Source organism: Eptesicus fuscus, chromosome 9 (genome assembly GCF_027574615.1).
Source record: "Eptesicus fuscus isolate TK198812 chromosome 9, DD_ASM_mEF_20220401, whole genome shotgun sequence".
Classification (NCBI taxonomy): Eukaryota; Metazoa; Chordata; class Mammalia; order Chiroptera; family Vespertilionidae; genus Eptesicus; species Eptesicus fuscus.
Window position 1 is genome coordinate 78,893,088 of NC_072481.1, and position 27,686 is coordinate 78,920,773.

The 27,686-nt window shown below is 44.2% G+C and overlaps 1 protein-coding gene across 1 annotated transcript; it reads right to left on the reverse strand.

The window, feature by feature from the left end:
- Nucleotides 1-614: 614 nt before the first annotated feature.
- Nucleotides 615-27,457, reverse strand: STMND1 (stathmin domain containing 1). The gene is made up of 5 exons (XM_008146136.3): nucleotides 27,377-27,457; nucleotides 14,141-14,321; nucleotides 9,434-9,585; nucleotides 1,706-1,837; nucleotides 615-899 (listed from the first exon to the last, which is right to left on the reverse strand). Exons 1-5 carry the CDS (start codon nucleotides 27,455-27,457, stop codon nucleotides 615-617), a joined length of 831 nt encoding a protein of 276 aa, XP_008144358.2.
- Nucleotides 27,458-27,686: the final 229 nt, after the last annotated feature.

The window sequence follows — 27,686 nt, forward strand, 5'->3', positions numbered from 1 at the left end:
AGATCCTCTGTGGCTCTGAAAGTGCACTTTCTCTTTCCACCAAAGACTGAAGATGGGGTAGAAACCGAATTAGCCAGAGCAAACCAAAGCACAGTGGAGCAGACCAGCAGAGCTGTCTAGCTGGAGAGAGGCCTGGCTCCAGGGCTGCCTCAGAGCCCTGCTATTCTCACAGCCGTGCTGTATCACAGTTGAGCCCTTTTGCACTGAATAAAGTTTCCTTCTTCATTGCACCCCAAATGTGGGATTCCTGTTGGAACTGAATTGGTGCCAACGGCCATCAGTTGATAAGATCCATGCAATTTGTCTTAAAGGACCCTCAGAGGGTGGACACAGCCAAGGGGCAGGAACAAAAAGGAAGGGTTTCATTGGGCACAAACGCATTAATGTAAGCTGGAGGGACTAATAAAGACATCTTCACAATGTCTGAAGCCAATTTTTACTATTGAAAGTAGTTGAATCTTCCTTTTTGTGAAGCTAGCATAACCATTAGCCATTTAATTTACTCACCTACTAGCTCACGCAGCCAGGCAGTCAAAGAAAAAGATAAGACGTACAAAGCATGACATGACAGGGGGAAATGGATGCTTTTTCACAGAATTCACATCAATGGCTCATTAGAATATGTCATCTTCTTGGTTGTAGGACATGTCTGACTCCACGGCGCCAATGCCTCCATAACTGTAGTCTCTATCATTTGAGGTCACATCACTTTTGCTCTTCTTTCTTTTCAACAGCTTTCCTCCCTGCAGGTCCCATGGCTCAACCACGGCAGAACTCACAGGGTTAAGTCCTTTGGCAAATGGAACCTCAGCCACACCCGGGTCAGCTGAATCTGAATGATTGGCGGGGGGCAAAAGTCGGTCACTCCTCAGTCTCTTTCTCATTTCTTCTTCTTTTGTCTGAAAGGCAGTATTGAAGAATGAAAAAGAGTCCAAATAATGTTCTCTATATTTTCATTAATATTGCCTGTAGTTAACGTTTATGGCAGGGGTCCTCAAACTTTTTAAACAGGGGGCCAGTTCACTGTCCCTCAGACCGTTGGAGGGCCGGATGATAGTTTAAAAAAAAAAACTATGAACAAATTCCTATGCACACTGCACATATCTTACTTTGAAGTAAAAAAACAAAATGGCAAAAACACCCGCATGTGGCCCGCGGGGCCGTAGTTTGAGGACGCCTGGTTTATGGCTTCCCAATTTCATTTAATAAACCTACGTTAAGGGATTACTGTTGAAGAAGACAGACACACTCCTTACCCTCATGGAGCTCCTAGTCTAGTTGGAAAGGCCCAGGAGAGAGATGGAAATGAAGACTGTGGGAGGGATATGGGGCCACTTGTGCAGGGGCTGCAGGAGCTCTATGATGGTCTGTCAGGCCTCCTCTCACCTCCCATCCTCCATCCCCACACCTCCCCTCACCCTTAGCACCAACTAAAGTTTTTCTTTTTTCATATGAAGAAAAGTCCACACTTAGTTCTGAGAACTGGATATTGCTTCCTTAGGCTATATAGATGAAACTAATTCAACCATTTTCAAGATAATTGCCTTATTTCTTCACCACACACATGAAAAAAATTAAACATACAGTGTAAGAAGCATACAGATAATGAAGATGACACAAATCCACACAATTTGTCTAAATGCTGCTGAGAGGAAAGGCTCATCTCAGCAGGCAGCACAGCCCCGCCCCGCCCCAGCCCAGGTACCTTCCTGCGCTCAGCCACCGCCTGCATCTTCTCCTCTATGTCCTTCATTGTGAAATCTGTTACTTCCTTTTTGATCTTGAGTTTTTTCAGCCTGGCTGGTGGCTTTCTCAGTGGCTTCTCAGTCGTGTCCACCTGGAGGAAGACACTTTTTAAAATGGAGGATCAAATGTACTCATTGGCAAAGAGAGGCCGAAGGTAAAATAAACACAGTTTAAAATGTGAAACCTAAAAAATTAAACTTTATAGTGTCCAATTTAAAAAACAACATGAAAACTGGTAACAACAAAACTGAGTCCTAAAGAAAAAAAAAATCTATTGGTGCATAGAAAAAACAACAACAGATTATTACCAAAAAAACATGAAAGAATGCACTAATGTCCTGAAATTGGGTGAGGACTCAGGAGAAGGAAAATAATCCTTGAGAACAAACACAAGATAGAAAAAGGTGGTGGATGAGTGATGAATTTGTGATGCAAGGTATAAAGTTAAACCTGATGATTTTATAATATGCACGAACTACAAATGACTTTCATTTGGGATGGAGATTAGTTCCCAGTACTTCTGGTCACAGGGAGGGGAGAATTAACGATTACTGGGCAGCAACTCTGTGCTGGGCTTTGATGTTGGTGCTTTACAACTGTTACATTGACAGCAGAAAAAACCATCCCATCTATACTAATAAAAAGGGTAATATGCTAATTAGACCAGATAGACCAGATGTCTTCTGGACGTCCTTCCTGACAAAGCTGGGGGCATGGCTGGCCTGCAAAATGCCCGCAGCCCCTCTCCCAGTCCGCCCTGCCCCCCAGCGGAGACCCCCACCCTGATTGGGGGTGTGGCCAGCCTGCAAACCTCTGGCGGCCCCTTGCCCAGGCCAGCCCCCCCCCCCCCCAGTGGGGATCCCCACCTTGATTGGGGGCATGGCTGGCAGCAAACCACTGGCGGCCCCTCGCCCCGGCTGGCCTCACCCCAGCAGGATCTCCCACCCTGATCCGGGACCCCCTTCAGGGCAGACCAACTGGTCCCCACCAGTGCACCAAGCCTCAATCCTATATAATAAAAGATAATATGCAAATTGACCCTAACAGCAGGATGACCAGAACGACCGCTGGACCAGTCACTATGAGGTGCACTGACCACCTCTTGGTCCCTTTCCCAGGCTGGCAGGATCCAATTGCCTGATGGCCACCTGTGGTGGGGGCGGGGCCGGTGAGCTGGTGGGAACAGCCGCCCTCTCGGTCCCTTCCCCCAGCTGTCAGGCACTGATCACCCGATGGCAAATGGGGAACCGGGGGTGGGTGGCAGTGGGGTGTGGGGCTGATGGTGGGCAGCTGGGGAAGATGGCCCTGATCACAGGCCAGGCCTAGGGACCATACCCACACTTGAATTTCATGCACCGGGCCTCTAGTTTCATATGAATGACAAAACTTTAAACAGTTCAAAGCAGTAATAATGGCTTTCCAATGATAATTTCTAGTTTCAAAAAAAAGTAACATTGTTGTAAAGGGTTTATAAAGAAAGCTTTCACATTTATTCTTTTAAAAATTGGGTTAAAATAACATACATTAATTATAAAAAATTAAAAAGATACATAAATAGTCTCCTAATACTCTGTTTGGCCACGTGGTCTCTGATCATGACCTCTTTAAAGTACATCTGTAATGTTTAGTCAACCATAAATGGGATTATACCACAGACATTGCTCTGCAATTTGCTTTTCTCACTTAATATGAATGTCTTTTTAGCTTACTATATATGGATTTATTAAGACTGAGGGAGGTCTTAATGAACTCCAAGTCTTCATTATAAAGTGAACTGAATAGATAATTTCTCTAAAGATGTTTAAAGACAAAGGAGATATTGATATCCATTGTAATATCTAAAAGACTGTCTCGTCAGACTGCAATACTGTAAGTACCGAGAAAATAAATCAAACAGAGACAATTTAGCATAGCAGAAAAGGCACCAGAAAGACCTGGGTTTGAATCCTGGCTCAGCCATGGTGTGGCTTGGCATTAATTTCTGTAACACTTGCCTTCCTCATTTGTAAAATAGATTTAATAATACTTTTTCATGGGATTATTTTTTTAAGGAGGGGAGGAGAAGTAAATCTTAGCCACTTAGTAAATGGAAATTATTTTTGCTGGCCAGGGTTGCTCAGTGGTTGAGTGTCAACCTATGAACCAGGAGGTCACAGTTTGATTCCTGGTCAGGGCACATGCGGGCTCAATCCATAGTGTGGGGCATGCAGGAGGCAGATGATCAGTGATTCTCTCTCATCATTGATGTTTCTATCTCTCTCCCTCTCAGAAATCAATAAAAATATATTTTTTAAAAAGTGCAAATTACTTTTCATTTGGTGAAAACAGTGATTTTTTTTCCCAGTAACCACATGGAATCATAACCAAGATGTAGCATTTGTCACAAAAGGGAGGAATGAGAGTTGGAATTGCAAGGCCAACAGTCAGGGGGCTGGGCTCTAATCCCTGGCCTACCACTAATACTGTGTGACCTGAGACAAGGCACCTGTGCTCTTTGTGCTCAGTTTTCTCAAATGTAAAAATAACGAGGGGGCTGGGATGGCTAAGCTTCCTTCCAGCCTTAAGATCTATGATTCTCAGGAAGCCTTTTAAAGGGGAAATATTTATCTAAGTTTTGGCTCGGTTACAGCCTTGAGGCAGTTTTATGTGGTGAGTTGTTCATTACAAATAACTGGGATGGTCCTAGCTGGCTTGCTCAGTGGTTAGAGCGTTGGCCTGCAGACTGAGGGTCAAGGGTTTGATTCCAGTCAAGGGCACATACCTCAGTCCCCCTCGTGTGGGAGACAACCAGTCAATGTGTCTCTCTCACATTGATATTTCTCTCTCTGTGTCTCTTGCCCTCCCTTCTATTCTCTCAAAAAAAAAAAAAATCAATGGAAAAAAATATCCTCAAATAAGACTTAACAAAACAAACGAACAAACAAAAGCGCACATAAAAAAACTGGAATGTTTGTCAAAGGAACTTCCCCACCCCCATCACTGTATCATTTTTATGACAATTGGCTTGTGGGCTTCCTATTGGCAAAAGCCATCGGCTGAAAAAGGGACCTACTTGCTAGGGAGGTTCAACTAGAGATGCCGTGAAATCAGTATGAAAACAGGTTTTTTGGGGGAGTTCAGTCATAGAGGCTAAAAGAACATGAGATGGTAACCAGGACTCTATAAAGGAAGCTTACATAGGAGTCTGAACCTTGACTAAAATAATCAGATCAGTTCTGAGAGAATTTAGGATTTCCTGCGTGGGTGGACTTTTCCTGTGCCTCTATCCTAAAATGATGCCTATAAAATCATGTACTTCCTCCCCATTTTGGAAGTTAATCCTACCTGTGCAGCCCAAGTCCTTTCCTGAGTTTGACATTTTAAGTGAAAGTGTTGAAAGACCTGAGGAAAAATATCTGCATTCTTTACCACTGAATGTTACGAAGTCAGAATTTATCAACTATTGGCACTTAAAAATGGTAACAAAGATTACACTATACTTAGAGAGTTGCTTCCCACAGAAACAATTTTAAAAATCAACTTCAAAACTTATAGAGCCCTGCCTGCTGTGGCTCAGTTGGTCGAGCACCCTCCCATGCATGGAGAGGTCGCAGGTTTGATTCCTGGTCAAGGCACATGTTTGGATTGCAGGCTCGGTCCCCAGTAGGGGCATGCAGGAGGCAGCAGATTGATGTTTCTCTCTCATTGATGTTTTTCTCTCTCCCCGACCCTCTCTCTCTCTCTTTAAAATCAACAAAAATGCATTTTTTTAAAAAGAAATCCGTATAGAGGTTATTAGTTCCATAATTTTAAGAACACCATTGGAGGACTGCCATGTCCTAAGATGCTGTGATAAGATTTGGGTCTTTTTCCCAGCCAATCTAACTGTATATTACTTCTTGCATCCACTGTGTATTCCTCAGAGCTTCCTTAATTAACTATTGACCTACAGATGAACCTACCTTGGCTATGGCCCCGTACTGGAGCCTTGTGCATAAAATAGGCCAAAGCTTCTGGAAAGAGATGTATCATTCCTGCTCTGTCACTGCTAGACTTCCTGGGGAAGGCCAGTCTGAGCTGTAACTGGCATTATTGGTCTTTACCCAGTGACTTCCTCCTCAACAAAGTCCCCCTGAGGTTCAGCAAATAATGTTAGAGACTCTGATGCAATGTGGACAAACACCCTAACTGCACTAAAGGTTACCAAGTACAGAAGTTGCTGGGAAGGGAATAAACTCTGACTAGGGACAGGAAGAGTCGATAGAAAATTCAGAATTTTATGTAGGGAGACTCAGGGCGCCCTAAGAGATAGGGAGAAAAAAGTATGGGATGAAAGACACCTAAAGTGGTTAATAGCTTTGTGAATAAATGAGAACCAATAACATCTCTCTAAAGAGATCCATCCCAATCCATACACATCTATAATAATAAAAGCATAATATGCTAATTAGACCAGATGTCCTTCTGGATGACCTTCCAGATGAAGCTGGGGCTGCAAGGGAAGCCCAGGACTCGGGTGCCAGAGAGAAGCTGGTGCCGGCAGCTGGGGGAAGGAAGGCCTACTCTTGCACGAATTTCGTGCATCGGGCCTCTACTATTTACATGTGTGCATAACACCAATGCACATAATACAGCCAGTTATGTCTCATTAGAATGTTTTAAAATATACTGATTCACTTAGTCTGATATTTAGCTTCTAAATATTATATTTCTTACATATCATTATATTTTCTCTGAGTGAACATAACATCTATTAGTATGAATATGCCTGAAAGCAGGTTATCCAGAGGGCAATATGGAATTGCTGTAGTAGTTGCCAACAAGCAAAAGATGAAAATTAAGAAAGGAAAAAAAAAAAGGGCAAAAGGGGGCTCTGTGGTGGACTTCTGGGGAGAGGCTGGCTCACAGGGGAGTCCCCTGACTCAGAAGATGAACGAAGGACTCTCATTTTTCAGCATCTTTTATTATATGTTACTCTAAATGAAAACTGAATTAAAGATAACCTAGCTATGTCTAAAATGCCCTTGTATTTAAGTATACTATTGGTGTACATAAGTCTTGTTTCTAAAGCATTCTCATATCTATTACTCTTTCCCCCACCCCATAATATTTAAAATATTTTTTTAAGCAATAAAGAGATAGTGTTTACATGTCTGACTGGATTTGTCGCATTGCCGTAACTGAAGACATAACATCCCCTTTTGACCATCTTTTTTGTTTCCCTTTACTCTGGTTTGTTTCTTAGCCAACTTTTATCATTTGTTTCCCCCCCCCCTCCCTAAAAATATTATTAAATATTAGATAGTTAAAAGTATTAACTATCTAATAATATTTCTATCCTTAATACGGTTCCCCTTTCAGTCCTTCAAGTTTCATTCTCATCTTTTCACAGTGGCCTTATACCTTTCCTCAAACCATACAAGGCACCTGGTGCCTGACACACTTCTGTTCTTAACTACACATGAATTGGAGATTTTCCCTTGACAATGAGCCATTATATCTCTCCTTCATTTCCATATGCTTCCTGGGTATACTCTTAGGGTTATAACTGCTAATATGTTATATTGTTAGGAATACTTCAGAATTCTCTTCACAGCGACTGGGGGATTTCAATTTCAAAAGCTTCAACCCTTCCCAGCTCTAGGATGAAGTGGAAGGCTGTGTGCATGTTTGTTGAAACTGCAGGGCAGTGGCTCTCAGCCTGGGCTGCCCATGGGAATCACCGGAGCTTCCAGCCCAGCCACTGGTCCCCGGTGGAGTCTGGGCACTGGGATTTTGAAAGCGTCCTTAGTGGTTTGAGTGTGCAGCCAGGTTCAGAACTACTGCACTAGGCAATAAAAGGCCAGCTATGGATTACTGCCGGCCTGTTGTAAATCTTAGGTCAGGGCATCTTGGCCCAATTCCAAAGCAAAATCAAAACAAAACCCCCCCTCCCCCCAAAACACACACACACACACACACACACACACACAAGAGCTGTATTATTCTTGCCTACCTCTGCAGTCCCGTCACATTTAAATCCTGAGAACACTCCAGCTATGCTCCTGATAACCATTCCATCTCTATAGAATATGAAAACATCCTTCATCTTTGGCTCACTTAATGATGTTATTGCAAGTCAAGTGCATAGTTTTCTCTTTTTAAAAAGAGACATCTTTTCATGATGTAGCTCATATTAATTAACTCTGTTGGTGCCTTTGCAAGGTCTGAGTCTGAACTCATTCATCTCTGGCGTTTGAATCACTGGAAAATGTTTTAATGCTATTCCTGTTGGCATTAATATCAAGGTTCCATAGCATTTCCCTTAAGAAGGCATCACTTAGCTACTCAACATTTCCAAAGTCTATCTGCCTCCAGATTGCTCTCCTGTCTTTTTCTTTTAACACACCTTTATTTTTTTCTCACCCCCACCCTCGAGACTCATCTACAGCTAGAAAAAAATCTGTACTCTCTCTTTCTGTATTAAAGATGCATTGTTTTTGGTACTTTCAAACAAGGTACTCCAAAATGCCTTGGATCATGCCACTGTACAAATGTAAATTGTCATTATGTTGACATTACCTTTTCCATTTTATGGTTCATTTTTACCTTCCCTTTTCCCCAGATCTTCTTGTTATTGGCAGCCTGATAATATCATTTATAAGGTTTAGCAATCTCCTTATCCCCCACCCCCCAAAGACTTTCTACAGGGCTTATTTTCCTTCTTCAAAAGAAAATGCCACTTTAGATTTTATTCATGAGTACTCAGCATTTCCTAAACGGAAGAGAAAATTACCTTCATTCAAACACTTAGTGACTTGGCCTCGGTGCAAACTCTATTTAAATAATGTATCTTTTTATTCCCAGCTGACTGTTTTCCCTACAATACAAGCCATTGATATGATTTCTGGGCTCTGTTGCCACCATTTCTGTCTCTTTTTTTCTTTCCCATCCATTCTCCACCCCCAGGCTTCTTTTCTTTGTTATTTCTTCTTTTATCTTCTTTCTTTTGCCTAAGCGTTAGGACTATTGGTGCTGCCTCAGAACATTGGCTTAAAAAACAAACAAACAAGAAAACAAAACAAAATAAAAAAGCAACAACAAAACCTGTTATCCTCTTCACAAATTTGCACAGAACTTATTAACAAAATTAAGACCTCAAGACTTTAGCCACAATAAGTTAAAATCAGAGTAAACATATTACTCACACTAAGGGAAAAACAATGATAGATTAGTCAAGATGAATCAACAAAGAAAAATAAGAGGAAACCCATTTCTATAACTGCATTTTCTCATACTTGACATCTTAGACTGTGTATATAAATATATAAGCTTATCTGGTTTAGCTTTGGTATTAAGGCTTATTTTCTTATTGGATAAGTCAGAATTCAGTTTTATATTCACAGTTCCTAGTACATAGGCAATGCTTAATAAAAATTGCTGAAAGAATGAGGCATGTTATTCAATGGGGCTTATTGTGTCTCTAACTTAGTAAAACCCAAGGTACGTTTTATTTAATTCATTAAACATTAATTATTAGGGCAATTCTGAATCCATAGAGAAGGATAGTGTGCAGAAAGGTGAGCGAATTTATGGGAGAAAAAACTGGTTTAGATAAATGCTGTCTGTACTGTGACTATAAGATGCATATACTGGAAATAACTTATGATCAATCATATTCTATTGTTACTTTTAACTATAAGCTAATGTTAATTATAAAATTACTTGCCATGACATCGTATGATTCTCCATTTCTAGATACTCTGCTGTGGCTTTGTATTATTCCTTGAACAATTAATTCCTCCAGGATGTCTGATGAATTTTGTCGCTCTCGATTCTCTAGGGGTTGCGGTTTATGGATTAATCCATTGGTTGTTAAGTCTGCCAAGGGAAAAAAAAAAAAAAGCAAAATTTAAGCTTGAAGAGATTATCAATCAAATGCTAATGAATGCCATACAAATCATGCTACTTATTAAATCTTACACTCAACACTCTTAGCTAAAATCTGTTTGTATTATAAATCTTTGAATCCTTTGAAGTTCAAATTCTTACTGTTCTAACAGAGGATACACATCAACATAATATACTGTTTACTGAGCAGACCCCATATTCACATAACAAAAAGTCTTTCATGGGCTGCTACGTACAAGCCTTTTGTTGTAACCACACTTGTACATTTGGGTACAGCTACATGGGTTCGCTGCACTAATTATGAAGCCAGGCCACAGCTAAGAATGAGATGTTCTTTGGGTGACTCCTCTGAGCTGCGGTTGGTTTCTACGCTTTGTATACAAAAGATAAACAGCACGATGTCGCCAAGAGACTTCTAGTTCTGCAACTCTGAGTTTACAATTACACCACCTGCTAAGTCTACATGAGTAAAAATATGCCTTTTTGAAAAGAGTCTTTGAACTTTATCAGAATTGGAGTCAAGTGGTATCAGCTAAATTTTTATTAATAATTCTAAAAATGGCACTGAAACAGTTTATAGGGGAGCTTTTATAAACTGCGGGGAGACAACCCCCATTACAAGTCACTCAATTATAGAAACAAACAAGCAAGCATCCATTTTTACAACTTCACATTGTAAAACAAACACGCAAAGGGAGTCTTCAGAAATGAGCTATCTTCTATTTTGTAACCATCAGGACGTCTGGATAGTAACCAAGTCCATGCATCTAGTGCCGTGGTTCTCAACCTTTCTAATGCCCGGACCCTTTAATACAGTTCCTCATGTTGTGGTGACCCCCAACCATAAAATTATTTTCGTTGCTACTTCATAACTGTAATTTTGCTACTGTTAATGAATCGTAATGTAAATATCTGCGTTTTCCGATGGTCTTAGGCGACCCTGCTAGCGGCTCTAGTGGATGGAGTCCTTTCATGAAAATGTCTAACCTGGGACTATATTAAGTACTTTCTTTGTTTTATAACATCTAAATCAAACATCAACTCTATACAAAAGATATTATTAACTCTATTTTATAAAAAAAAACTGATATGAGAGAAGTTAATTAACTTGCTCAAGGTGACAAGAGTAGTAAGTAAATTAACTAGGATTTAAACTCAAGTCTGTTTGACTTCATCAGTCATGTTCTTCACCACCTCACTGTAGTCTTCTCAAACATGCCAAGTGCACGGCTCCCATTTGTCACGATTCCCTTCTCTTTCAGGATATTCCTAAAAAGAATGTCATCGTGGACACCTGTCACTAACACAATGAAATTACCTTAATCATTTCAATCCATTCTTCTCTGAATCCACTGAAGTATTTGGCTTGACATTTACCGTCGTTAACCTATACAGAAATCCTTGGACTATGTCAAGTCATTCTGACCAGTTTTCATTATTTCTTGGGATACTGAGGAATTTTGGGGAAATATTTAAAAATAGCATTGTACTTCTTTGTGATTATAAAAATAATACATCATAAAATTGGAAAATGTAGAAAAGAATTAAAAAAGATTATAAAAATGCCCATTCTGTCACCATCCAGAGATCACAATTGTTAATATGTAAAATTTTAGTTTTAGAAACGTGCCATCACACATTGTGTTTCCTATGCAGTGGAACATTTACATCAGCATTTTCTCTGGCCACTAGAAATTCTTCATGAGCAGAAGTATAAAAAGTGAAGCCATACAAGAAAACATGGGCGAGTTTGTTTTTGACCTTGGTGTAGGGAAAGGCTTTCTAACCGACTCAAAATCCAGATTCAATAAAAGAAAAGACTGATGAATTTTACTGCATTAAAAGATTTTGCAAGGCCCCCTAAAACACAACCTACAACAAAAGTCAAATACAGATGATCACATACCTCCTGATTTGATGTACTAAGCAGGATACAATATAATTTTTTATATTCTTGCTAAAAATGCATAACCTGGACCTAATCATGAGGAAATATATAAGACAAACACAAACTGAGGACATTCTACACAATAAATGGTCTCTATCTCCAAATATATCAGGGTTATAAAGGACAAAGAAAAGCTGAGGGATTGTTCCAGATTAAAGGAGACTAAAACAACATGACAACTAAATTAAACATGTGATTCTGAATTAGCTCTTGAACCAGACACTTATAAAGGAGGTCTGTAAGAGAACTGACAAATCTGAATATGGTCTATAGATGAGATAGCAGTGCTGTGTCAATGGCAGTTTCCTGACTCAGAACCTTGTACTGGGATTTTGCAAAGAATGCCCTTGTTTTTAGGAAGTACTTGTTGGTGTATTTAGGAGTAAATTATCTTTAAGTCTGTAACTTACTCTCAGAAAAAAATATACTTGTATATGAGATGGGGAGAGAGGGAAGAAGGAACGGAGGGCAGAGAGGACTATGAAGACGCAAATGTGGTACAATGTTAACATTTGTGGAATTTGGATGAAAGAATATAGGCATTCTTTGTTTTCTGCAACTTTTCTTCAATCTGAAATTATTCAAAATAACAAAGTGGTTTTTTTTTTCCCCCCCATTGGAAATACTTGGGAAATGTTAGTGGGAAACTTGAAAGTTTTGCCCTGGCAGGTTGCTAAGTGGTTAGAGCATCTGACCACAGACCAAAGGCTTGTCAGATGGATGATTCCTGGTCAAGGGCACTACCTCAGTTGCAGGTTTGATCCCCAGCCCCAGATGGGGCTCATGTAGAAGGCAACCAATCAGTCTCTCTCTCTCTCCCTCCCTCCCTTCCACTCTCTAAAAATCAATAGAAAAAATATCCTTGGGTGAGGATTTAAAAAAAATTTTTTTTCAAGAAATTTTGAACAAATATACCCTGTAGATATGAAGAGCAGGGATGCAGAAAGCAGAGGGGTGTGTGTGGGAGAGGGGGATTGAGTAGAGAAAGGATATAAAGCTTAGGGCAACAACATGGATGGAGCTGGAGAGCATTATGCTAAGTGAAATAAGCCAGGCAGAGAAAGATAAATATCACATGATCTCACTCATTTGTGGAAAATAATGAACAACATAAACTGATGAACAAAAACAGATCCAGAGACAGAGAAACATCGATCAGAACGTCAAACCTCAGGGAAGGTAGGGGAGGGTGGGGGTAAGGGGAGAGAGATCAACCAAAGGACTTATATGCATGCATATAAGTCTAACCAATGGACACAGACAACAGGGGGGTAAGGGCATGAATGGGGGGGGGTTGGGGGGTAATGGGGGAATAAGGACACATATGTAATACCATAATCAATAAAGAAATTTTAAAAAATAAAGCTTAGGGCACAGTTCCTACTCATTTTGTGGTAAGAGCTTTCTTGAGACATAATTTATGCTACATTTTGGAAACATCTGCTTTGGTAGTTCACGCCCTCCCCACGCTGGTCCCTTGTGGCACTGTCTTGCTCACCTGTGGTCCTCCTCATCCTGCTTCAACAGTGTAGGGCTGGCAGGCTGACTGTTCGAGGCCACACCCAGGTTCCTGTTAATCTCTAGTCTGTTAACACCATAGATACTGAGCATTCATGTTGCAGTGTAGGAGGGATTCCCATCAACAGAATTTTCAGAGAGAAAAAAAATACGTGCTGGTGCAACGCACGGGGGTGGGGGTGAGGAGTGGGGTGGGGAAGGGCTGCCCCTACGCTGCATCCCCTGTCTCCGACCTCCTTCTCAGAGGTCACGTCTGCACAATCAGAAACACAAGTTGAGGGCAAATGTGAAATCTGTAATTACCTGAGTGTGCACGAACATCCAAGAAAAAGAATATCATTTATAACCTACCTATTTTCTAATTCTAACTTGTACCTAGGGAAGAATCTGTAGCAATGAAGAATGAAATGAAAGCTTTCGCCCCAAATAAAAGAGAGGACTTTTCCTTGAGGCCTGTTAAGTTCAATTTGTTTCAAAGGCTGATAAAATATAAACAAGAGCTCTCATCTCAACATCAGGGGGTAACTGAAGTAAAGTGAAAACACGCCATAAGAAAAACATTTAGAAACAAACAGTTTCAAAGGGCACACGAGGTCATAGTTACTTCTTTATATTTTGAAAGATTCTTTCATTGCAGATTTGCTGATACTTTTGGATGGGGAGAGACAGGGGAAACAGTTGATGCAGGTTTTATTTATTTTTTCAAATGCAGAACTTTCCCTTGAAAAAGTGGTAGCACAGTGCAGTTGTAAAGAATTTAACCAAAGCTCATGCAACTTCTATTCCTAAGGCCTATTACCAACCACCGATAAGCCTCTTAGTTAAGGGGGGGAAAAAAGATGGTTTAATTACTCCCTGACCGGAAGATTCATGGTTAGCATTATTTACTCACTTAATGAAGATTTCAGGCTAAGTCCTAATGTCTTAGAGAGGGGACCTTGACATTTAGAGCACTCCCTGGCCCACAACACTGTGATAAAGGGGCCACCAAACACATACTATGAAATACATGTAGAGAAACAGTATTTTATGGAGATTAACATGAATGGGGGCTTTTACCTAAACTTATTCTTCTGTTCCTTCCAGTAGGAGATGGGGAACTTTCTGGAATGGTTCCGGGTAAGCTTTCCAACTGGACCTGCTTTTCCAGGCCTTCGGGGCCACCCACAGTGTCCTTGTGCAGGGCAGCCTCAAGCTGGGGTCTGCAGTCCTCCCCAGAATGAGCCACACCCACATCAGCCTGGGAAAAGGGGAAAAGGGAATCGTTTTGTGAGAGTCAAGATTTCTTAGAAAATGGTTTCTTGGAAAACGAAAACAATGTAGCAAGACTTGATTTGTGGATGTTCAGCTAACTCGTATCTGTGGTAGGCTGAAGAGTACCCCGCACCCTGCAGACGCTACCTTAAACGGCAGAAGGGACTTGGTGGATAAGATTAAATTAGACCTTGGGATGGCAAGATTATCCCGGACTGTCCAGGTGGACTCAAAATGTAGTAATCACCAGGTCCTTATAAGAGATCTGACTGTGGGGGAGAAGGTGATGTGACGATGGAAGCGGAGAACACTTTACAAGGTGCTGTGGGCCGGCCCATGAAGGTGGGAAGGGCCGCTAGGGAAGGGATGTGGGGTGCAGCCCTAGATGCTGGAAGAGGCAGGGCAAGTTCCCCCCTCAGAGTCTCTGAGAGAAACCAGCCCTGCTAACCTCCTGGCTTTAGCAGGTGGAACTGAGTTTGTGCTTCTGACCTCCGGTACTGTGAAAATAAAATTATATTGCTTTAAGCCACTAGATGTCCGTTAACTTGTTATATCAGTAATAGAAAACTAATATACAGTTGACCCTTGAATAACGCTGGTTTGAACTGTGTGCATCCACTTACACGCAGAATTTTTTTTCAATAAATACGGTCAGCCCTCTCTGTATCTGCAGGTTTCGCATTGGTGGATTCAACCAACTATGGATCGAAAACAGTATTTTCAACACTCGGCTGGGATGAGCAGATTCAGAGAGCCGGCTCTATGCGTTGTTCTGCATCATTTTATCAAGGGACTTGAGCATCCTCAGATTTTAATATGGGGGTGGGGAACTGTCCTGGCACCAATCTCTCACGTAGAACCAGGGATGGCTGTAATTAAGTTTTGGGGGAGTTAAAAATTATACCTGGATTTTCCACTGCAGGGGCATTGATGGGCTCCCCTAACCCCCTGCGTTGTTTGAGGGTCAACTGTAATACCTAATATGAATCTATCAGGTACAAGCTGTTACGTTGAGTATTCTGAAAGATACAAAAAGTAACAAGTTCATAAGCATCAAATGTGAAAAGTAACGACACTTCTGTGTAAAATTAAAAAAAAATGAAACTAGCTTTATTGTTTTTGCTGATTAAAAAAGTATTAAAGCCCTGGCCAGGTAGCTCAGTAGGTTGTAGCATCCTCCTGATACACCAAGGTCGTGGGTTCCATCCTCGGTCAGGGCACATACAAGAATCAATCAATGAATGCAGAAATAAGGGGAACAACAAATGTCTCTCTTCCTCTCTCTTTCTCTAAAAATCAATCAATAAAATTTAAAAAATAAAAAAGTAATACAGAGTTATAAGAGTAATTGATAACATTTAATGGTTAAAAGTAATCATTTATCTGATTGCATTGTAGTACATTATGTAACTACTAGAGGCCCGGTGCATGAAATTTGTGCAGGGGGGTGTGTGTCCCTCAGCCCAGCCTGCACCCTCTCCAATCTGGGACCCCTCGAGGGATGTCAGACTGCCGGGATTGGGCCTAAACAGGGCAGTCGGACATCCCTCTCACAATCCAGGACTGTTGGCTCCCAACTGCTTGCCTGCCTGCCTGCCTGATCACCCCCTAACCACTCCCTCGCCAGCCTGATCGATGCCTAACTACTCCCCTGCCAGCCTGTTTGCCCATAACTGTCCTCCCCTACAGGCCTGGTCACCCCTAATTGTCCTACCCTGCAGGCCTGGCCGCCCCCAACTGCCCTCTCCTGCTGGCCTGGTCACCCCTAACTTCCCTCCCTTGCCAGCATGGTCGCCCCCAACTGCCCTCCCCTGCAGGCCTGGTCGCCCCAACTGTCCTCCCCTGCTGGCCTGATCGCCTCCAACTGCCCTCCCCTGCATGCCTGGTGCCCCCCAACTGCCCTCCCCTGCAGGCCTGGTCCCCCCCAACTGTCCTCCGCTGCCGGCCTGGTCACCCCTTATTGCCCTCCCCTGCAGGTCTGGTTACCCCAACTACCCTCCTCTGCCAGCCCGATCACCCCTAACTGCCCTCCCCTGCAGGCTTGATCCTTCCCAACTGTCCTCCCCTGCAGGCCTGGTCACCCTCAACTGCCCTCCTCTGCCAGCCTGGTCACTTCTAACTGCCTTCCCCTGCAGGCCTGATCCCCCCCAACTGCTCTCCCTTGCAGGCCTGGTCCCTCCCAACTGCCCTTCCCTGCTGGCCTGATCACCCACAACTGCCCTCCCCTGCTGGCCTGATCACCCACCACTGCCCTCCCCTGCCGGCCATCTTGTGGCGGCCATCTTCTGTCCACATGGGGGCCATCTTGTGTGTTGGATCGATGGTCAATTTGCATATTACCTCTTTATTATACAGGATATCATAATGTACTTAACCAAATCCTACTGAAGGACACGTAGGTTGTTTCTAACTTATCCGTCTAACGAACAGGGCTGCCATATCTGTGCATATGTATCAGTCTGAATTCACCCAATCATCCCATGAGGATAAACTCCTAGATGTGGACATGCTGGATCAAATAATATGCACATTTTATATCAATACATGTTTTCAGAGGACCCTCCATAAACCCTGTGCTGATTTACAGTCCCACCTTCTTCTTTTAAGGATGCCTATTTCTTTCTACCACAGTTCCACTGTTTGTAAATAGGTCAAAGCACAGTGTGAAAAGGGGCTAAATGTGACTTAGTACACCACTGATTCCCAAGTGCTGGTCGGTGTCAAGTGTTTCATAGTTCTACAGCCAAAGAAGAAAAATAAGGGAAATGCTCAATTAATTCAATTTAAAGAACTGGAATTTATTTTTAGAAGAGGCATATTTTAAACTCTAAATCTGTTCAGGAAAACACTTCTCGTATTTCCTCTAACACTGTGACCCCTCTCTCCCAGTGCTGGCTCTTCTTGCATTGCTTGGTTTGCAACTTTCCCACTTCTCATCTAATAGAAGCTTTTAGCTGTTATCAGTCAACCTATTCTCTCATCTAAGACACATACTGAAGAGAGGAAGTCTCTTCATTATCCAAAGAAGAAATAGGAAAATAAACACCTTCTACAGAATAGTGTCTTCTGGTTATTCTTCTTTATGTCTATGATTTCACTTTTGACCCAACGGCTGCTCTTCTTCTCCCCCAAGTCTTCAAAGGGCCTCAGGACCCCGCCCTTCAACCCCTGCCCTCTGTAGCACAACCCTATTGTACTGACACAAATTTGTACCTGTTTGGGTGTAGCTGAAGGTGTTAAAGGGGAGAATGCTTGAATTGGGTCTTAATGAATGGATTTCTAGTGAGCAAAGAGGAAAGGACACTTTAGACAAAGAAAAAGCACACACAAAGACAGGGCATGACGCAATATTGTGTGTCCACTATAGCAGAAACAGATTGAAGTAGAAAGTGGTAGGTGCTGAAGTGCGGAAGGGAAATCTTTTGTGACAAGTAAAGGAGTTTGATTTTATTTTGAGTGCACTCAATCCTGTCATATAGGAAAGTAAAGTAAATGATCACTTGTGTGTTTTAGAAAGCTCACTCTTAGGTTAGTGCAATGGCAAGAATTGAAGGATGGAAGAAACAAAACAGGGAAGCCAGTACAACTATTATTAACCAGGTGAGACTTGATTAAATACCAGCTAAGACAGCGACAGTAAAAATGGGGACAGTAGGTGGGTCCAGAAATATTAGAAAGGTAGGTGATAGGCCTCCACGGGCTTCCGTGTGAAGGAGGGAGGTCCCTTCTGGCTCTAAATTAGGACTGTAGGAACTAAACAGAAAACATTCCTCTTTAAAACAGGGAAAGTAAATAAAAAGCAAGGACACTGGCATGAAACTTGGAATTTCTACAATAAAAATCAGACAACATTTTTTAAACTTGAGGACATTTGGCCACTTTCTAGAAGCACTCCAACATTCGAAGCCCCTCAGAGGCTACGTAGGAATCACGAGGTTCTGGCGGCCCCATCACCCGCAGGTCCTCACAGTTCAGTGAGGGGTTCTCCCTGTTGGTAGGGAGACTCACAGCTCCTACCTCCCTGTTTACATACCATGATCACTCCGGCTAAGCCAACATCAGTTTGTCGTGTTGAGGATTAATGAGTTCTGTGGCTCAGAACTGCATGGGAAGATAGGAAAAACCAACCAACTGAACAAACGAAGTAAGCAAACAAAAGCTCTACGGATCTGAAATATGAATCGGCACTAGGAGAAAGCCTGAGAACAGCTATGTACTTTCTCTCTCTCTGTCTTTCCTTATAGACACAGTTACTGCCGTGCAGTTCCTGTAGAGTAAGGCCACTCAGGAAAAGTCTTGACAGATAACACATTATAAGTTATTATATTACTAGGGGCCTGATGCACGAAATTTGTGCACTTGTGTGTGGGGGTGTCCCCTCAGCCTGGCCTCTGCCCTCTCACAGGAGTGGGCCCAAGCCGACAGCTGGATATCCTTAGTGCTGTTGCGGAGGCAGGAGAGGCTCCTGGCACCACCACTGCGCTTGCCAGCCATGAGCCCAGCTTCTGGCTGAGCAGCGCTCCCCCTGTAGGAGCACACTGACCCCACCGGAACATGAATCTGTGCACCGGGCCTCTAGTTATATAATAATGGTCATTATATCAGACAGGATCTCCTTTTCCCTTTGTTATGTATAACATATACAGGATGGGGCACAAATAGGTTAATAGTTGTGAGTACATGAAACAGAGTTTATTCTTGTACTAGAGGCCCAATGCATGAAATTCATGCAAGAGTAGGCCTTCCTTCCCCTGGCTGCTGGCACCAGCTTCCCTCTGGCACTCAGGATCTAGGCTTCCATCACAGCCCTGGCTTTGTCCAGAAGGTCATCTGGAAGGACATCCAGTCTAATTAGCATACTATGCTTTTATTATTATTGTTTATTTATTAACTAGAGGCCCGGTGCACAAATTTGTGCACTGGTGGGGTCCCTTGGGGTGGTCTGTGGAGATCAGGCCCCAGCTCACATCCCGAGACTCGCAGCCCTGCCGCCTCACCTGGCACCCACCTTGGCCTGGTGCTGCCCCCTCACCTGCTCCACCATCTCACCTGTGGGGCAATTGGTTGGGGCTGGCCCCCCTTCCTGGCTCCCTTAGTGCCTGGGAGCCAGGCGGCAGCCCCGCTCCCCACCACCACTGCTGGTCGCCATCTGTGGGGTGATCGGCGGGTGATTGGGCCCCCCACTCACACTGCCTTGTCCTGGTACCACCCGCTCACCTGCTCCACCATCCTGCTGCAGTCCCACTCTCATCGGGGACCATCAGGGCCGGCAGCGCCTCCACTGCGGCCCGCTGCCAGTGCCGCGTCGCCGACGTCCGCCATGTTCTGCGCCACCCCCTGGTGGTCAGCGCACATCATAGCGAGCAGTCAAACTCCTGGTCTCCCAGTCTAACTCCTGGTCGAATGACCGCCCGAGGGGACAATTTGCATATTAGGCTTTTATTATATAGGACTAGAGGCCTGGTGCACGAAATTCATACACAGGGGGCAGAGGGTGTCCCTCAGCCCAGCCTGCACCCTCCCAGGGATCGGGCCTAAATGGGCAGTCGGACATCCCTCTCACAATCCAGGACTTCTGGCTCCCAACTGCTTGCCTGCCTGCCTTCCTGATTGCCCCTAACCACTTCTGCCTGCTAGCCTGATCACCCCCTAACCACTCCCCTGCCAGCCTGATTGATGCCTAACTGCTCCCCTGCCAGCCTGTTTGCCCCTAACTGCCCTCCCCTGCAGGCCTGGTCACCCCTAACTGCTCTCCCCTGGAGGCCTGGGTCCCCCCCCCCCCAACTGCCCTTCCCTGCAGGCCCGGTTGCTCCCAACTTCCCTCCTCTGCTGGCCTTGGTCACCCCTAACTGCCCTCCCCTGCAGGCTTGATCACCCCCAACTGCCCTCCCTTGCAGGCCTGGCCCTCCCAACTGCCCTCCCCTGTGGTCATCTTGTGTCCACATGGGGGCAGTCATCTTTGACCACATGGGGGCAGCCATCTTGTGTGATGGTCAATTTGCATATTACTCTTTTATTAGATAGGATAGAGGCCTGGTGCACGGGTGGGGGCCAGCTGGTTTGCCCTGAAGGGTGTCCCGGATCAGAATGGGGGTTCCCTTGGGGTGTGGGGTGGCCTGGGTGAGGGGCCTGTGGTGGTTTGCAGGCCGGCCACGCCCCCCAGCAACTCAAGCGGAGGCCCTGGTATCTGGAATTTATTCATCTTCTATAATTGAAACTTTGTAGCCTTGAGTGTAGGCCAAAGCAGGCCAGGGCAGGTAGAAAGCTTGGCTTCCTCCATCTCCAGGGGCAACTCAAGCCTCCTGCTCTCTCCAGCTCTGTGGCTGCCATCATTTTTGTTGGGATTTATTTATCTTCTATCATTGAAACTTTGTAGCATTGAGTGGAGGCCTGGGCTGGCAAGGGCAGGCGGAAAGCTTGGCTTCCTCTATTGCCAGGGAAACCCAAGCCTCCCTCCTGCTCTCCGTGGCCGCACCATCTTGGTTGGGTTTATTTGCATATTTGCTCCTGATTGGCTAGTGGGCGTGACTGGTGGGCGTGACTTGTGGGTGTAGCAGAGGTATGGTCAATTTGCATATTACGCCTTTATTAGATAGGATTATTCTATTACTTTCCATATGAACAACTGTCAGCCTACTTTTGCCCCACTCTGTGTGTTGCTGTTACACATAACAAAGGGAAAGGAGAGCCTATCTGATGCTTATCTTTCAGGGGCTCACAGTTCCTATGGGAATTAAAGACCATGTTATGTTTTTTTTCCCTCTTCCCAAATAAACTACCAAAAACCAATATCTGCAGTGATAGTGCTATGAGACAGGGACCAGGCCCAAAATGGGTCTGCCCCCAGCCAGCCTGTAGTGGGGTTCTTGACTTTGTGTAGGAAAGATTTCAGAATACGAGTCCAAGCGATTTTGAGAGGACGTTTATTAAAGTTGGGGACAGTGAAACAAGGAAGGGCTTAGGATAGAAGCAGCAGAAGTGAGCCTAGGTGGGGCTGCTTTGGCTCATTGGAAAGTCAGAGAAAAGGGGGCCTTGGAGACAGGTTCAGAGGATTAGCCCAGGACGAGCTGCTGCTGCCCTTTGCTCCACTGGTTGCAAGTCTCATGGGGTCCCTTAGAGTTTAGGAGATGCACACCAGTCAGGGAAGGAGAGGGAGAAGGGAAAGGTGGGAGGGAGAGCAAGCCCTGGGTCCTTTGCCCTGAGAGTTTTAAAGGTTGAGAGTTTAGGGGAGGTCTTAGGGGAGGATCTCAATAGAATAGTCATTATCTTTATGCTGATGCACCAAAATGAGACTCATTCCTTTAACTTTATCTGTTCTTGAGTGTAGTTGGTACAAACGGCACTAATTGGATTTCTGTTATCTAGCTCCCTGAGTAGAATGATTTAAGCTATTTACCCTCTGGTTCTCTTGAGTGTCCTTGGTTAGGGAAGATAGGATTTTGTGATTTACTAGCTCAGTGATGGGCAACCTTTTGAGCTTGGTGTGTCAAACTTCGCCAAAAAAACTGAGCATAACTCAGGTAGTGTGTCACTTTGAGGAAAAAACGTTATTTCGCGAATGTTTCATCCTCAGGAGCAGCAAATGTTTCATCCTCGGCATGCAGCCGCCTCAGCGGCCACGTGTCATCAGAAATGGCTACGCGTGTCAGTGCTGACACGTGTGTCATAGGTTCGCCATCACTGTACTAGATGGTCATAAACTGCTTGACCATTTAACTATCTGTCTTTGCTTCCCTGTTCCACTTGTCCTGGCTTACTAGCCTGTCTCAATTCACAAGTTAATTTTGTTTTGCAGATCTATATTCTCTTGAACCTAGTGAAGCACTAAGTAACACACAGAAATTAATTTTGCCAGTTCACATTTCCCAGTGGAGATCTTGAAAAATTTAACTAATTTAGCAACAATACACAAAATGCCCACATTGGAGCTGAGAGCAAATCTGAATATTTTCAGTCTACAAGGTGTCTTTTCACAAACATATTCTGTCGACTACAAATTGGAATAGATTTAAATGTCACCATCCTGCATGACCTCCAAGTATTTCATGGAAGTGACCAATCCAGGCCTTAGTAAGGAGCTTTACCCAGGTCTGCTGACTTAGATACAATCTGCCGTCCAGCTCTGTTAGTGGCCAAAGCTTAAACTGTAGCAGATGAAACACAATCTTTCAGCCTAAAATAACACATACCAGCCTTCAGATTCTGGACCAGAAATTTAAGTTCTTTTCCTCTCGTGTAAACTAAGAATGTCTTTCAAATATCTTATCTATGTGCAACACATTCTGGAAATTTTAACCCAATTTTATAATTTAGACTTGGGAATAGACATAGTTCAAAGACCAGCGATATTTACAAACTAGTGAGGCCTAGGCCTCTTGGGGATACGTGAAGACAGTGTTCCTGTCCTGTCCGCATGCAGAGTTCATAGTTTCACACCAGAAGCGTCTGTCTGCGCTGGTCCTGGGGCTGGGCCGAGAGCGGGTGGGAGGCTTCATTTTCTCCCTGAGATGAAGTTGTAGCAGAAGCACAGACTCAGTGTGTTTCTACATTTTTGTGACAGTTTTATTTTATACTTCATTGTCTTGATCAATTTTAGATCAATTTTAGGCAAAATGGAAAAGCTGGGAATTCCAAGCTAACAGCTAGGCATAAGAATCATCAGCGTTCCAAAAAAGGGCATTGATTTTAACTATAGGCAGGATTTTGTTTGGTTTGGTTTTGTTTGGTCTGCAAGTACTACATGTGTTCTAAAGCTTTTGGGAAACAACTTTTTCAAACAGCTTGGAGGCAGTCATTTGTCAAGGTTCCCTGGAGCTTAAACCTTCTGAAACCAAATTATTGGCAGATACATTTTATAAATATATTTGCCCACAGACATATAGAAAGAGTTTGTTCTTCAACATTTATTTTTTTCTACTTTAATTCTAACGAATGAAATAACAAATAGTAACTCTCCAAAACACAGTCAGAAACATGCCCTTGTAAAAATTGTACTTTAAGAAGTATTAACGTATTAAGTCCTTCTAACTGACAATAAACAAGAATTTTCTTGTCAAATGTAGAAGATTTCCCCAATGAGGAGAAGTTTCCCACCATTTCTTATTATGCATTATTTTAGTGCAGCGACTTCTCACCACTTAGACTAAGGTAAGGTGAAGAGAATGTCTGCAGGCAGGTCTCGAGAAGTTTGATTCAGAAATTTAAAGTCATGCCGCCAAGAAACATAAATATTTCATGTAAGCAAACATATTCTTCTAATTTTAAAGACATTGCCAAACTAGTGAACTCTCAGCCCTATGAATTTATGAAGGAAACAGTACAGTTCTGATAGCTAATGTTTAATTAATAATCATATCTTTCCCAGATTCTATATCCAAAGTCAAGTGCTCAGGGTGGGGAAAGAGAGGTATATACGTGAGTTGACACTGAGTCTATTTTCAGGTTATTTTAATATTGGATTTCCTCCTTGCAGTCACTCAAGAAATAGTCATCAGTGCCTGGTCTGCATCAGGCACTGTAGTGAGCATGGAAATACAAAGATAAAACACAATTCTTGGCCTCAAGCAGGTGATAGCTCAGGTTGGGAAGCAAATATGGAAACAAATACAATAAAGATGTTCTGAAACGTGATAGGAGGAGGTATAAGATCAACTCTGTCAGCATGGTAACAGGGGAAATGGAGAAGAATGTTCCTGAGTCAACTTGAAAGATGGGTACATATTTGCATGTGGGCCAAGAAAAGGTAGAAAGAAAAGTCTGAAAGGAGAGAAAATAGTGGGTGCAAAGGCCTGGAGATTGAAACAGAATGGATTTGGGAACAATGTGTAGTAAGTAAGGTGTGATTAGAATGAATGTGGAGAGTTTGACACAGCTTGAGGATGGGTAGGAAGGCATGCTAAGGATTCAGGATTTGATCTTACATAAATAAACCCTATCTAATAAAGAGGGAATATGCTAATTGACCCTCACACAGTCGCAAAGATGGCGGTACCCACAGCCAATAAGGAGGGAATATGCTAATTGACTGCCCCGCCCTCAAAGATGGTGGCGCCCACAGCCAATAAGGAGGGAATATGCTAATTGACTGCCCCGCCCTCAAAGATGGTGGTGCCCACAGCCACAAGTGCCCAGTCCCCTCAGCCCCGCTGGGGCGGCAGGCGCACGGCAAGGCCGGGCCCACCCCCAGGTGGGCCCTGCTGCTCCACACGCCTGCCTCCGGAGTCCCCCAGTCCCCTCAGCCCCCAGCCACCCAGGGCTGGCCCAAGGTGCAGGCAAGCCTCAGATGGTGGCTGCCCAGCCACCCAGGGCCACCCGAGGCTCAGGTAACCAGGGCCAGCTGACGCTTGCCCTTCTGGCAGTGGCAGCAGCAGAGGTGTGATGGGGCATCACCTTCCCCTGATTGCTGGGTCGCCTCCCGTCCCTGAGGGCTCCCTGACTGTGAGAGGGGGCAGGCCAGGCTGAGGGACCCCCTCTCCAGTGCATGAATTTTCATGCACCGGGCCTCTAGTGTAATAATAATAATAATAATAATAATAATAATAATTGTAATAACTAATATTAAGCACTTTTTCTGTGCCAGGCATTGGTATCAGCACTTTACATGAATTGAATTAATTTAATCTTCACAACAACTCTATAAAATCATTATTATTAATTATTCTCTTATTACAGATAAGGAAACTGAGGCAGGGGAGGTTAAATACTTGACCAAAGTCACACAACAAGTAGTGAATCCAGAAGTCCAACCTACGTAGTCACATTCTTGATCACTGGTTTGTGTGCCAACCTAATGCGCTGGTAATTTTTTTTCAGCAGAGGATGATATTATCAGATTTTATTTTGGTACGATCACTCTAAAGGTTATGTAGAAGACTGAAGATGGAGGGCAGGTGGGGTGGTTAGTGGAAAAAGAATATAGATAGACCAATTTGGAGATTGTTCAAAGATCCAAATAAGAGGCAATGACTACCTCAGCCAAGAAATTCTCGAAGAAACCCAGAAACCCTACCAGGTCTTGGGGAGGCTTGGCCAAGGAGGACCTAGTGTGTTTGACACTCAGAAAACTTGCTTTTTAGTGTGCCCTCCAGTTCTATACAAAAAATATGTTCAACTAAAAACCATATAATGGAACAAATGACAATGACCAGAAAAGAAACATACATACTGAACATTTCTTCTATTGAAGTCTTATATGTAATCATGCCAGAAAAACTACAGATTAAATAGACTTTTGTACAAAAAAGGGAAAACAAAAAAGGATTAATACTTTAAATTACTTTAATATATTTTTTGAAAAAAGAGAAAAAAGTATCCCCTTATGTAGGAATATAGTCCAAAGCGATACTGAGTAACAACAAAGATGAGCAAATTGTTCTCACGAAGCCCATGGATCTAAGAGAGAGAAGAAGCTTAAACAAACATTTGTTTGGGCTCAGTCCTGGCGGATCAGTAGAATCCATCAGGTAGTGGGGAATGGGGCCAAGGAAGGGCCTCCAGGAAGGAGAAATGGCGTAGGGAAAGACACGCATGGTGATGAGGCTGGAAGAAGGAGCTCTGCACGTCCTTGGCTTGAAGGGGGGCAAGGGGGAAGTCCATGAGTGAGAAGGACTGGAGAGGAGAGGATGACATTAGAGAGATTGGTGGGACCAAATGCCAACGGTTTTGTACACTCCAGAAAGCTTTCTCTTAGGAAGATAGGTGGCAGTGTGGGAGATAGACCCGCTAGGACAGTGGTCGGCAAACTCATTAGTCAACAGAGCCAAATATCAACAGTACAACGATTGACATTTCTTTTGAGAGCCACATTTTTTAAACTTAAACTTCTTCTAATGCCACTTCTTCAAAATAGACTCACCCAGGCCGTGGTATTTTGTGGAAGAGCCACACTCAGGGGCCAAAGAGCTGCATGTGGCTCGCGAGCTGCAGTTTGCCGACCACGGCGCTAGGGTGATGACAAGAGAGGCAGAAAGACCCAGGAAGGGTAATTGGGCCCTGAACGCAGCCCGTGGTAGTTGGGGTGGAAAGCAGATGTTTTCTTCTCTCCCTGGGCAGCAGGCAAATGCCCAAGCCTCAGCCTCCGCTAGACCCTGGTTTGTTTTCCACTCCACTAGCCCAGTAGATGTGCCTCACACGGACTAGGTGCTGTAACTCGCACTGAATAGTGTCTTACACAGTGCCCGTGGGTAGGAAGTGTGTGCTCTTTAACCTGTGGTTCCAAATATGCCCTTTAGGAAAGGTGACAGTATGGGCTTAGATCAGACCGGGCACATTTATTATTAGTGTTCCCTTTCACTCGTAAAAGTATCCTGCTTTTGATGATAAATTATAGGGTAACAGTATCTTTGGGAAACCCCTCTCGAGGGGACCCTCGTGGGTTTCTAGTTCGTGGAATCTTGATGGTGGTGAGGATGGGAAGAAATCATGGACCTCATTTCTGACTGGACCAACCCATCCCTCCATTCCGCACCCTGGAAAAATTCCCCTGCCTGTCTCCAGAAGAATTAACGGGGATTCAACCTCGAGGGAGAGTGGAAAGAGTTTTGGAATGAGACTTTAGAATACTAGATTCTGTCTCCAGCTCTGTCCCCAAACAAGCGGTGCAGCCTTGGGGAAGCTGTCCACCGCTCTGGGCCTCAGGGTCCTCAGGAGGCAAGTGAGCTCTCTTCCAGCGCTCAGTAATTCCCAAAGGGCCCCCTTTCCGGAAGCTAGCAAACTATGCAGCTCTAGGCACTCTCACCTGCGCCTGAGAACCACCTCCCCACCTCCAACCCCAGCTCTGTGCACCACGTACCACACGTCCTCGTTTTCCTGTCTCTGCCCTGAGGTGTGATCACCTTCGCTAGCTCTTGAAACACAAAACTCTCTCAAAGCTGGTCCTATAGCAGCAAGAATCCCGATTCAGACCGCAGTTAAACACTGGCCGAATACAGTTGGCCCCAACCCGCCCACCCTACCGCGCATTCACCAGCAGGCCCGGCTCCAGCCCACTTCAGCTCCCCCCCAGGCGTGGCAAAGGCTTTATGCCGTTTTTTCCTGTTTTACCTGGAATCCCTCTTCCCAGCCCTTCCTCCGCGCGGGGACAAATCTCTGATCCTCAGCAGGCTGGGAAGGTCCGCAGCCCATGCTGCGCGCCGCGCGCTCCTCCGGCGGGGCCCCGCCGTGCGCCCCCGCGCGCTCCCGGCCTGCGCCCCAGTTCCCGGCGCCTTGCGCCCCAGCAACCCGCGCCCTACACCTCGGTCCCTGCTCCCAGCGCCTCCGCCTCTTCCACCTCCAGCACTTAAAGGCTCGGCAGGAGGCGCTGGGCACCTGAGCAGTTGCCGGGAACTGTTGCCACAATAAACCGAATCACCTG